Source organism: Macrosteles quadrilineatus, unplaced genomic scaffold, assembly GCF_028750875.1.
Source record: "Macrosteles quadrilineatus isolate MER2022 unplaced genomic scaffold, UCM_ALF_1.0 Scaffold_7__1_contigs__length_78375512, whole genome shotgun sequence".
In the NCBI taxonomy this organism is placed as follows: Eukaryota; Metazoa; Arthropoda; class Insecta; order Hemiptera; family Cicadellidae; genus Macrosteles; species Macrosteles quadrilineatus.
Window position 1 is genome coordinate 26,402,921 of NW_026542600.1, and position 13,400 is coordinate 26,416,320.

General features: G+C 39.3%; 1 protein-coding gene across 2 annotated transcripts in view; it reads right to left on the reverse strand.

The window, feature by feature from the left end:
* Window positions 1-13,400, reverse strand: part of LOC128998204 (RNA exonuclease 1 homolog) — an 80,848-nt gene that overhangs the window by 48,658 nt on the left and 18,790 nt on the right. For both annotated transcript variants that reach the window (XM_054424226.1, XM_054424225.1), the window contains exon 6: window positions 1,515-1,663. In XM_054424226.1, the coding sequence (XP_054280201.1) occupies window positions 1,515-1,663 (149 nt within the window). The remainder of the gene's footprint in view (window positions 1-1,514; window positions 1,664-13,400) is intronic.

Below are 13,400 nucleotides of genomic sequence, written 5' to 3' on the forward strand. Positions count from 1 at the left end.
ACAATTACAGATTTGATCACTAGATGTTGTACTCTCAATAGCATCGTCCTCACGATTTTAATTTAGTTATATGTGTCTTAGTGATTTATGATAATCATAATAAATTTGCAGTAATAAATAGCCAAATTATAGTCTATTATTATTATTTAAAAAAGGGTCGAGAAAAAAAAACCCAAGGTGATGGTGGGTCGCCAGACCAAAAAGTTTGGAAACCGCACTTTCGCACTACCGGGGGATGTAGACAGTAAGAATGAAACATATTTTGTACCTTTTCCTTAACTTACTAGTTTTTAAAGCAATAGATTATGGGGTAGCGGATTTTTATCCCCCTGGAATTTTACCCCCTGGGCAAATGTGACGTCACAAACCAGGGGTAAAATTCCGGCCGTGAACTTTTGAGTTTTGCGACATCAGCTCGATGGATTAAACGTGGAATTAAACATATATTTTCACTAATCAGAACACATCAAATTATAAAAACCTAGAATGTACGGCCCGGATTTTTACCCCCGGAATTTTACCCCCTGGCCAGATATATAAATTAGTGAGAATGATTAATTATCTTCATTCAGTTTCAATTTAATAGTAAACATTTTATTATTAAGTAGCCTATCTTAATTTATTTGTAACATTAACTACTCGAACAGGGTTTTAATTTTAATTTTTGAGATTTGAGTATCAGGATTCGATCTTTGAAGCCAACTGTTGGTTAATATGATCAAAATAAAACAGTGAATTCTGTTTAATTAGTTGAGATTACAAAATAAATAAATAAAGATAGGCTACTAAATAATGAAATGTTTACAATTAATTAAAAACAGAGATAAGAAAATCAATCATTCAATTTCTAAAATCAGCCAGGGGGTAAAATTCCGGGGGGTAAAATTCCGGGGGTAAAATTCCGGGGGCAAAAATCCGGGGGTAAAATTCCGGGGGTAAAAATCCGGCCCGTATATCTTCAGTTGTCTAAACGCTAGTTATATGGACAGGGGGTAAAATTCCTGTTTTTATCGCTAATCTAATTAATCACGCTCTGACTATTTTCATTAGACTTCCAAATCCGTGGGGGTAAAATTCTGGCCGCGAACAAACTTTTGGCCACTCAGGTTACTACGTCATAGTGACGTCAGCTTTGCCCAGGGGGTAAAATTCCAGGGGGATAAAATTACGGCGACCCTAGATTATTACATAACCACATTCCATTTTGGTTCAATGGTTCAATTTATTGTAAGAATGAAACATATTTTGGACCTTTTCCATAATTCACTAGTTTTTAGAGCAATAGATTATTAGCAATAGAAGTTGTAGCAAATTAAACTTTGGTTAGGTTAGATTAGGTTTGGTTAATCTATGTTAGAAAAACCTAACCTAACCTAACCACATTTCACTTTGGTAGTGAATTTACGGAAAAGGTCTCATATTTTTATATATTTTCACGCAAACTGCCACACTCAAGAATCCTTGTCTAGTAAATAGCAAATTAATGAGAGACGTCTGTGGTGTAGGCTACTTACTTTGATCTCGGGTGGGGTTGCTACTACTGTTGAGTAGGATTTATTTGGGCCAGAGACTCCAGTCTGCATCTTTGTCGAGCTTTTTAAAATTCGTTGTTTTTCTTCCAGCAGTAGTTGAACGTTGGGTACGCAACCAATTTTGACTCGATCTGAAAATATAATGAACAAATTTACATTTCATCGAAAACTTAAAGACATTAGAGACTTTTTTGTTCAATTATATTTTTTTTTAATTTAATGAAGTCAACATATCCTTTAAAAATTAGAAGATAAAATTAGGACACCCATAGAATTATTGTATCTTTCACATTGAGTAGTTTACACTAACTCCTTTTTAACTTGTTTTTACTGTAAATGGAACAAATACAATATGTGTACAAGTTTTGAGCGTGGGGTAGAATTCACAGTTTAATTAGTTCATTTGGATTCGTGCAAAAAAACATCGTCAACTTATTATCACCATAGATAAGCCCCTTTCTCGCCCTCATTACATTCCCAGCTACAGCCAGATCTGACCAAAGGGATGTACAAGGTGAGTTACAAGTACACAATATATTTGAAATGTTTTAGGCTTCGAATAATTTACAATAAAACATGTATGAGATGTTTTATAATAACCCGGTCATCTGAAAAGTCCATACAAATTACGAAAAGCATGTTGAAAATAAACAAAATAACCATGTACAAATCAAATTAAAGGTTATCAAACAAAGCCAAAGTTAAAATAGTGTATCTAGCCTAATTTTACCTGTCAATTGCCGATTATCCGAATACTTGAATCCCAAATTATTTCCGATAAAAAAAGAGACACCTGTTACGGCGCTCCAACTAGCAGCGCTATCTACAGTATATATTGCCGAACTAGCGCCTAAACCCGCGCGGGCCCGATCACCTGAGGCAGGTTGTACGTCTACATGACTCAAGTCTCCAACGATAAGACTTTGCTGAAAGTGCAAAACACAAATTCCAATAACGCTGGAACAAACTTTATTTTCAGTTTTGTGTTCTTAGAATCACTTTCCGATGCTAGCCTTGCCATGTGAAATATTTGTGCAGTAGCAGTTTATGAACAGATGACAAATAAGTAAATGATAGGAAATAATAATAAACATAATCATTTATTATTGTTCTTTTGAAAATAATTATCCTACATTATAACATGAGAAACATCTGCCTGCAAATTGTTAGAAATATCTTAGTTTAAGTTAAAAACAATATCATGGGCTGTGTTCTGAGAAAATTAGTTATTCGTTAATAATTGTAACATTGGTTTTATGGATTTCCGAGTAGCCACAAACAAAGGAATTGTAACATAATGGGTATAACAAAACATTTATATGCGTATATTGTATAAGATAACAGTACACTGGCAAATTACTAAATAAAGTACAAAAATGCCATAGCTTTTAAAAAGGACTATAATGGATATTCTCTATTTTTAATATGGATTTTATTTTGCCAGTGCGTGTTGAAACCACACATTACTACAAGCCCTTTTGGTACAATGGTTTTTCTGACTTGAGACGTGGTTAAAAAAATGTTGTGGTATAGCACCAAAGCTAGAGTATTATAAAATTTTTATTTTATTTTATCATCAATTGATTTACTACATACTATTGTATTTGATAAATCATAAAAAGAAATCGTAATAAGAAGACGTACATAATTTAGGCCTAAGTTTTATATGTTTAACCTCTCTAAAAAATTATACACCACGAGCAATGGAAGGTCCCCTGGTATTCCCTTTTTTTATTGTAGGCTACGTTAATTCCGAGCAGCATGGATAACGAAGCCTTAATTTTGTGTGTACGAGTGTACAAACAAATATATGACTGCTCCGATCTTCATTATATGAATAATGTCCGGAGGTTTAATGTGTGGCAGGAGATAGCGACAAAGCTAAACAATTTTATCATAGAGTTTCAAATAGTTTTGCGTTTACACTAAAACAGTTTAAAATTTGCTAAAAATTAAGGATTTAACATTTCGGGCCTGACTAAACCGGAGCGGACCGAATCAAGCAAGTGTAGCCAACAGCGTAGCGTAGGCCTACGTACGAAACGTACGTCTACATCGATGTAAACGCGTATACATCGATGTACGAAACACGTGGGCCACGTGGGCTTTATACTATTCAATCAGCGCGTTAATATAAAACCAGTTACAAAAATAGAACTATAGATTCTAAATATAAGCAATCATGGTTATACACTTGGTTTGTTTCTGGGATTTCTATATGAATAAAATAATACTGCAATTGCCGATTGCCACTTTATTTTTTCCACATCAATTACGTTTTTTGGAATTCATGTCAAGTTAACTCAAAACTTCTTAATCAGCATGGTAAATGTTAGGCCTATTAAATTTACGGAAGGTAAATATAAATACCATAACAATAATTGAAACAGATACTTGAACTACATTCGCCTATTGAGTTGAATTGAATGATGAATTAAGTGTCCAATCGGAATTAATCACCACTTACCATATTTTATATTCACCGTACTGTATAAGTATACAATATAGGTGTAAATAAAATTATTAAAATTTTATTGGACGTATTTTTTTATTTACTTTCCTGAGTAAAACTCCGTTACTTTTTTATTGTTAACAAAAAATAAATAAAAAATGGGCTTTGTAGTCCCGTTAATTACGGGAATGAGAAACTCTAATCCCAGGATTTCCAGGTATCGAAAACCGACAAGGGCGACAAGTATCCAGGGATTGCATTGACTCCCCTAGTTATAATATGCGTTTGTGGCAATTTTACCATCTTTGGAGATTTGAAAAAATAGAACTACAAGTGAGAAACTGCTTCGAACTAGGCCTAGCTGTGTTGCTAGAGGCTTACACTCACTGTAGGCCTACTCAAGTTGTCATTCTGAATTTTTAATGTAGCCCTACAATGTGTCCCACGTAGAGATGTAAACGTTTGATTTCATATTACTTTCCCATTTTATGCAGCGAAAATTGCGAAACTACATAATTTATAAAGCAGGGTTTGAAAATATTTTTGCAAAAAGTTCAGCTTTCTAACGTTTGTCAGAAAATGGTGGCATTGGCATTATGATAATTTCACCGACCTGATTCCTATAAAAATTAGTTTCAACCAACACATTGTTACAGTTCGGACGACAGCCGCTTGGTTTTGGTATTGGTGTACTCCTCAGCCACGCACGTGAGGAGTGACAGCGAGCGACCCGTTGGTGTTGGTTGGTGGGGGTTAGTTAGGGGGTTAGGGGTGGAGCAAGGCGCGGCGGCCGTGGCCTTGGCGTGGAAAACACGCGCTGCGCTTGCACTACTGTAAAGCCGCGCTTACACCCGAGTTTAGAATAAACATTTTTGGAACTTTTTGTTGGTAACACTTATTTCTAAAACAAAAGTTTACAACAGATAGTGCACTTTTCTTTTATTTTGTTGGAAACAATTTAATCACCGTTCCCAAGAACACAAGGTCAGTCCCTCTTGAGATAATCACGTGGTGGTGGGTAGCCGCGAAGGGGGGGGGGCGTGAAAGTGCTCTAAACAGTGAAGAAGTACAGAAACATTTGTTCCAAAACCTTTCCTTATGTTTGGAACACCGAACACCTTTTGATCCGACTTCTGGTGGGAAACAAATTGTTTGTTGCAAACACAAAAAAAACTGTTTCCAACATCAAAATCATTCTGTTCCAAAAGTAATGTTTCTTGTTTTTAGGAACATTAGCTGTAAACACGTGTTCCTAACTCCGGCGTAAACGCGAAGCTCTGCCTCTGCTGAATCGGCACCACAATGCAATGTATGCTAAATAAAATCAATAGATTGGTGCGAAAAACACCTGAGTAAATGCGGAAAAACTGCCGCCGGTGATGACTTCATCCGCACAACCCTTACCCCAAAATAGGTTATTTTGGGACAGCTCAACAATTTTCCATATAAAGTTCTTAGTTTAAAAGAATATCGGTGAAAACTAGAGGTCTCTATCTCAAACAATTATAATTACAGAATGGCTGCCGTTTTAATTTTTCATTGCCCTGAGATTAAAGCCCAATCAAGTGACACTCATTTTGAAGGTCATTGGTTTAAAAGAATGTGTGCGAAAACTAGAGGTCGCTATCTCAACCCAATACAAAATGGCGACAGTTTTTAGTTTTCATCAACCTCAGAGATCCCACTCAAAAATATACATTAACATCTTCTATTGCATTTTATCGATTTGTACCAGATAAGCTTATCACCCCATAAGAAAAACAGTGTACTTTTTAGTTGGTATTACAGTTCCCCCTGGGAACCCAAAATTAAGCATATTGATATTGGGGCAGCTCAAAAACGTTAAATGTAATCCCTGAAAAATAAAAACTGTCGCCATTTTGTACTGGATTGAGATAGGGACCTCTAGTTTTCACCGTTATTCTTTTAAACATTCTTTTAATGACATTTGAAATGAGGTGCCAGTTAATGGGGCATTACATTTACATTTTTGAGCTGTCCCAAAAATAACCCATTTTGGTGTTTTGGACGAAATCGGATACCTACAAAAAAGTGTAACCCATTAAAAAGCTACTAGGAGGCCTACATACTTTTTACCAAGTACAGTGGTCCCGCACCTAGGTCTTACAATGCCACCTACGGTAATTAACGTCTTTCCCAAAAAATTCAATTAGCTAAAATGTGGGATATCTGGGATAATGGGATGTTGTGACACATATATACATGCACTTTTTTCTTGTCTAGAGACCTCTGGACGAAAAGTTATAATGGTCCCGTGCCTAGGTCCTACCGCACCACCAATAATATCTTCTTTCTTACAGAACATTCTCTAAAATCAAAATATAAAACCATTCAAGTACAAAAAGGAATATTTTATTTTGGTTCGTTAAAAAATTGTTCATTTTCCAGTGATAACCAAGTTCTTTCATTGGTCGGAGGGATGTAAACGTATGTACATTTTATCTGATTAATATTATTTGTCATGTGTCATGACTCATGAGATATTATTATTAAGATAGTTATAGTGTAATAAACTAAATATACACATTTTGTAAGTTCTGAAAATTCCGCACATAAAATAATGGTAGAGGTATTAGATAATGGCGGCATGCATTGGCGACAATTCTTTAAAGTTGGCCGGCGCGCCCCGCCGCTTTGGCGGGCGGCGGGCCCCTGTGCTGTGATGCAATTTGCCCCAAGACGCATGTTCCGCGCGGCGCCGGGTTGCGGGTTGTAACCGCTAGCACTGGACACTTGCTGTGCCACTAAACACTTGAATACTATCGGATATCTCGGGTGTTTAGGCCTAATGCGATAACTAATACGTTGAATGTGAAATGTTTAATGTATTTGCTATGCTTTGCTGCTAAACTTGGTACATAATTAATTGTATAGCCTACAAAATAAAATCACTATAATGATCACTTATTGAAATTACCTGGGACATCATGCAACTTCAATGTTGCAGATCACATAGAAAACTACAAACACCACTAGATCGAGGACTATAGGTACTAGATTACTTAGACACTGGCGCGTTTTTAAGAAAAACTCAAAACACTACGTTGAGAACAACGAATTTGAATCATGATTCGTTCATAATGAATGACTTCAAACAAAATCTTTTTTTACTAGATGGGGTGGTTTGAGAACATGAATCATATCCTGATCATGATTCGTTCTTAATGAATGATGCCATACTGAATAATTTTTTAACTTGATAGGGTGGGTTGGGTTCATGAGTCCCGATCATGATTCGTTCTTGATGAACAATTCCAAACTTTATCACTCTTTAGCTTATGGTAATATAGAGTGTGTAAATTAAGTATCGAAACAAATCTGTATTTTATAAACAGAAAAACCCGTCATTTTTGAAGGGTCTGTCAAAAGAAACACAATGACGTAAACCCGAGGTGGATATCTCACCCCTAGCCAAAATGGCGGATATTCCAAAATTTGATTTAGGCCTACGTGAAAAACGCCAATTTCACAAATATGGAAACAAATCTGTATTTTTAAAACTGAAATTGATAAAAATATTCTGTTTGTGGAATTGATTTTTCACAGAAGTTCCGCACATTTTTACATCAAAAATATTTTTTTAACCCCTTTAACAGGGTAGGGGGAGGTGGTGACTTATTTTTTTAAATAACAACCCCTATTGAGTGACCGACCCCTCATTTTGAAGGGTTTGTCAAAAGAAATACAATGACGCAAACCCGATGTAGATATTTCACCCCTAGCCTAGATGGCAGGTATTCCAAAATTTCATTTATGTGAAAAAGCACCCATTTTGGAATACCCGCCATTTTGGCTAGGGGTGTGATCTTCACCTCTGGTTTACGTCATTGTGTTTATTTTGACAAACCCTTCAAAAAGAGGAGTCACTCAATAAGGGTCGCTATCTACTCCCTACCCTGTTAGGGGGGTTAACATTTTTTTGATGTACAAAACCTTTGTTAACAATCAATGCCAAAAACAGAATATTTCTATCTATTTCGGTTAAAAAAATACAGATTTGTTTCGATACTTAATTTGCACACTATTTAGATATAGTGAAGTCGTCATTAGCGGCAGTTTTTCCCCATTTACTCAGTTGTTTTAAGAGCACAAATTATAAAAATTGCATATTGTTGTAGCAAAAAATGAGCACTAAATCGTGACATCATCACCGGCAGCAGTTTTCCGCATTTACTCAGTTGTCTTTAGAGCACAAGATATAAAATTTGTATGTTGTTGTAGCACAAAATGAGTACTAAATCGTGACACCATTTTCAACCGATTTGCTCAATGTGGGGGGGTGGATGATGTGATCACCAGCGGCAGTTTTTCCTCATTTACTCAGGTGTTTTTAGAGCACAAATTATAAAAACTATTATTGTTGTAGCTCAAAAGCACTAAATTTCTATGTTTAAAACATGGTTAAATCCTTTGGTGTCGGGCTAAATGTGAAGTTGGCCCCGCCAACAGTTTCATTTTTACTTTTTGGTATGTTTTTGTTGAGCACTAACTTTTTTATATGGCATTGAGAAGCACAAATTTAACACTAAATTATGTACAGTAGAGTCCCACAAACTCAGCACTCGATAACCTGGCAGTCTGGATAACTCGGCCATCACCTGGTTCAGAAAAATTAGTGATTTTTTGAGTCCGAGTTAAACATGGACATAAGCCAGTTCAAGTATAATCATTTGAAACTCGTACCAAGGATTTGTTGTACTATATCTGATGACTTAATACTGACTTGTAATATAAATCTAATTAAAAAAGGCAGTTAAAAAGGTTACAATTGTATTGTTCTTATTTTTAACTCTAGTTCCCGATAGCCCGGCATTTCACAAACTCGGCACCCTTCCAGTCCACATTATGCTGAGTTTGCGGGACTCTACTGTATTTGTTTTCACAATTTGTGCTCATCATGGTTGGGCCAAGTTCACTCGAGTAAAGAAAATGCCAATCTGGTGCAGTCCCGGGGCAGCAATTAAGAAGGGTTCAACAGTAACTTTTATTGACAATGTTATACAGAATGTCAATGCTCATGAATTTAATGTTTTAAGTATTAGATTTTGTAAATTCTAATAATTTAGGAGAAATAAGTAGCCAATTTTTTGGCAACATATTTTTCAAATTATGTTTAGTTTGTCCACAATTTAGGAAAAATAAGCAGAAAAATCCTTTGGCCTGGAGGACGGTCCCAGAATTAAGGATTTAAAAATTACTTATAAACCCCTCGTGAAAGGAGCAGAACAGCACACTGAGTCCATTAAGGGGGGATATAAAACTTCTAGACGGACTGCTGACTGGACATGGCCCACCTTGGAACCCATTGAAAAACCCTTCACAGACTAATTAAGACTTTAGGGGGCTAAGGGGGTTAGGTAGTTCCTTTGGATAGCCAAGGCTTCTTAAATAGAACTGAGGAACTTCTTCATTCCCAGGGGCATCAGAAATGGTGCTCAAGACCGGCCGAGAAGGCCAGCAAAAAATAAAGTGCTGGCCTGTGTAGTCCGATGACTGCATCATTCACGTCGTGGCAACTGTCACGCTGATCTCAGCGGATCTAGGCTGGAGTCCCGAATGACTCCCTGCCTGGTGGGGGGGCAGCAGCGTCACCAGTACTGGGTGTTCGTAACTGGTCTAGGACAAAGCTTGCTTCTCTGAGAACAGGACGCTCACCCAGACGTTCAGTTATAGCAGGAGCTATGTCTGAGCACTGCGGGCCCTGGGCTAAGGTGGGGTGCGAGCCATGCTGAGAGTCTCACTCTCAGAGTCTCCTAATACTCAGTGTCTTTAACGGAGCCTTCTGGGAATTAGGGGGAACCCAGTCGTATGAACCCCTTACCTCTCTAATCGTCCAAGGGAGGGTCACTAGGGAGGCGGACCTGTAGGCCCAGCGCACACGGTGTGACTGTTTTACAACTTTCGTTGCAAACCAGTTGCGCTTGCAACTGCTTTGTGACCTCGGCAATGTATTGCAATGGGGAGGCGCACACGACGCAACCGGTTGTATGCGATTTAAAAAAAAGTTTGAAACCAGTCACATGCAACCGTGGGCCCGACGTTGCAGCAACCAGTTGCACGAAACCACGGGGTGTTTTTGTGGTGTTTGGTGGTTTTTTGGTGGTATTTTGACGGCCGTATAGTGTTTTTAGTGTTTATAATTTCCTATCCGACTAGCTCTAGCTGCTACAAACAGCCTAGGACTAACATTCTTCCTCAAATAAGGTTGAACCCAATGCTCTCTCAGTACCCTTCGCTGTCTTTGGTATTGATAATAGCTAATAACGTCTTCCTCGTCTGAGTCTGACATAGAAAGCGCACTTAAGGCTTTAAAACAACGTAACTGCACTAAATTGACACTCCACTGATTGCACAATAGACGCAACTGTAGTTGTAAAACAGTCACACCGTGTGCGGACAGAAGTTTTGTTTCAGTTGCAAACTGGTTTTAGATGCAACTGGTTTGCAACAGTTGTTGTAAAACAGTCACACCGTGTGCGCTGCGCCTTAGATACCCTGCACTCGTGGGAACAAAATGGAAGTCCAGGAAAGTAAACAAAAAACCGACCAAATCATTGATGATGATCAAGGAGAGTGTGACCGACAGGTCAAAAACATTCCTATTGCTTGTCTCAACGTAGATGATCTGACCCCAATGGAGGAGGAAGGTCTACTGAAATCTGTCGATGACAACAAGCTCGCGGGGACCGGAAAGGCGAGAGCACCTGACACCTGAGGATGCCGGGAGCGAGAAAAAGAAGACGAGGACGAAAGAGGAAGAGGGGTTGGGTGTTTCTTCACAGAGGGCACCGGCACCCACTTTTTTTGGAGACACTGTCGGTGGAGAAGATGGCCATCGCCAGATCTGAACACCCGGACAGAAAGCTGACAGAGGTTGAAGATAAAAAATCAAGGTGGAGCTATCCAGGCGGGCCATTCTTCGCAAAGACGTCAGGATAAGTAGCTGCCATCTTGGTGGTTGGCTGTGCTGACGCAGCCTCAAAGGATTGGCTGGTCAAGCAAGTTTTTGGAGCTGGGCTTCGAGGGAACCTCGCTACAGCTTGCCCTAACCAGAGACATTGTGAATGCTGTGAAGGTATCAGCGTTTGTTCCCATCTCAATGGGGATAATGACCAAGAAGGACGTGATGCAGGGTGGCAGAATGACCTTGGCACGAACCACTGGGCAGTTATTGTGGGAAACTCAAACCCTGGCAAACAATCCCTGGTCATCATAATTGACGAAAACCCCCTGCAGAAGCTTAAGTCTCTTGCGATGCGCCCATTCCTAGGCTGCGAGAGGGTTACCTAGAGGCTGCATGGGAGCAAGGATCCTCGCAAGTAGAGGAAGGTTGTGGTGCTCCAGATCAATCTCCTGCTCAGCATGGCGGCTACGGCTACCCTTTGCCAGAAGATCCTTGCTGACTGCATAGGCGAGGCTCTGATCCAGGAGCCATAGACCGCAGGAGGCAGAATCATGGGGATGGGCACCGCAAAAGGTGAGTCGCTATATGATACTGACAGTAACAAACCTACAGCTTACATTTTTGTCAGTAGAAATATTAAGACACTGAAAGTCACTAATCTCTGTTCTAGGGATTGTGCCATGACCGAGGTATACTGGCAGATAGATGACGGTGACGTCAGAATCCTACTTGCTACAGTATGTATACCTGCCGTATGACTCCCAGGAACCAACACCGACCAGAGAAATGAGGATGGTTGTAGAATGTTGTTGGGCTGTGACGCCAACGCCCATCAAGTGGCCTGGGGGAGCAGCGACGTCAATGAGAGAGGTAACAGCTTGTTAAGTTTTATAGCTGAATCTAATTTAGTTATTGAACAAGGGATCCAAACCAAACTTTAGACAGAGGGAGGGGTGGTACTAAGGAAAGAGGTTTTGGACATAGCTTTGGCTAGCAATTATGCGGCGACAAGGTTGTAAAATGGGGGGTATCTGATAACCACTCAGCGTCGGATCACAATCACATTGAATTTACTATAGGCTCAATCTATACAAAAGAGACCTACAGGAACGTGAGAAGGACAGACTGGAACCAGTATCGAGAGGTGCTAGGGGACAGGCTAAGCCAAATAAAAGACACAGAAGGGCATGGGGTGGAGGGTATAGTGAATTCTTTGAATGCAGCCATATTAAGCTTGTACCAAGAAACCTGCCCGGAGACTGTAAAGAACATGTGCAGGCAAGCCTGCTGGTGGAATAGTGGGTATTCCATATCTATGACTTCCTGAGGAGGAAGGTTCACAGACTGTATATATAATGTAGCAAAGCGTACAAGAAACTGGAACAACTACTTGAAGATGCTCACTGTTTATAATAGCACAATTAGAAGAGCTAAGGAAGAACCATGGAGAGCATTCTGTCAGAAGATGGAAAGTGTTTCTGAATGTGCAAAGCTTCATCGAGTCTTAGCTCGAGGCCAGGCCAATCCTTTCTTTAGGAACAATGCTTAAGGAAGATGGCACATATATACGGATGGTCCAGAAGAAGTGCTGGAGAGCCTTTTTAGCTCACTTCCTAGGATCCTTGCAACCGCAGAACACAGTCCAAGATGAGATGGAAAGAGAGACCAGGGTGCGGACGACAAGGGAAGATTGGGCTTGCGATAGGGTTGTGATTACCTTTACGAATATGAAATAGGCTCTTAGGGAATTTCAATAATTTTACGCTCCTGGTACTAATGGCGTCTATCCTGTGTTCTTGCAGGAGAGTATTGGCGCGTCTTTTCAGGACCAGCTTAGCCAGTGGAGTTATACCAACAGCATGGAGGACCTCAAGGGTGGTATTCATACTGAAGCCTGGAAGGGACACATATGCTGTGCCTAAGGCTTTTACACCTATCAGCCTTACATTGTTTCTCCTGAAGACCAGTTGAATAAAGGATAGGGTCCTTGTAAGCCCAAGGGCGGTCCTGGACATATACTTTGGGGGGGGTCACCGGGGGGCTTGGGGGGTATTCCATACCCCCCAGCAAAGGAGGGGTGTCCGGGGTCACCCCCCCCCCGGAAAAAATTTGGAAATAACTTGCTTAAATGAGTGGTTTTTAAGCTATTTTGAGGACCTAGTTTAATGTATTAAAGCTTCCCAGTTTATCTAAAGGTCAAAGACATTTTAAAAAATTAACTTGTATAATGTCATGTATTTGCATTATTGAGCCTTGTGAATTTAATAACAAAGGAATACCGTAACATTACAACACATTCAAGCATTATTGATTTACAAAAATACCCTTTCAACTGGTGCCAATGTGCATGCTAAACAGAAAGTGTCCAAAATCAGACCAATATTTCGAGCCAGAAAACTTATTTTATCCAAGAAGTGTTTGAGAACTTGTACCCAACACGACTGTATTATACCTGCCCAGTATTCCCTTTTAAGCAACAGTTAACCTACAC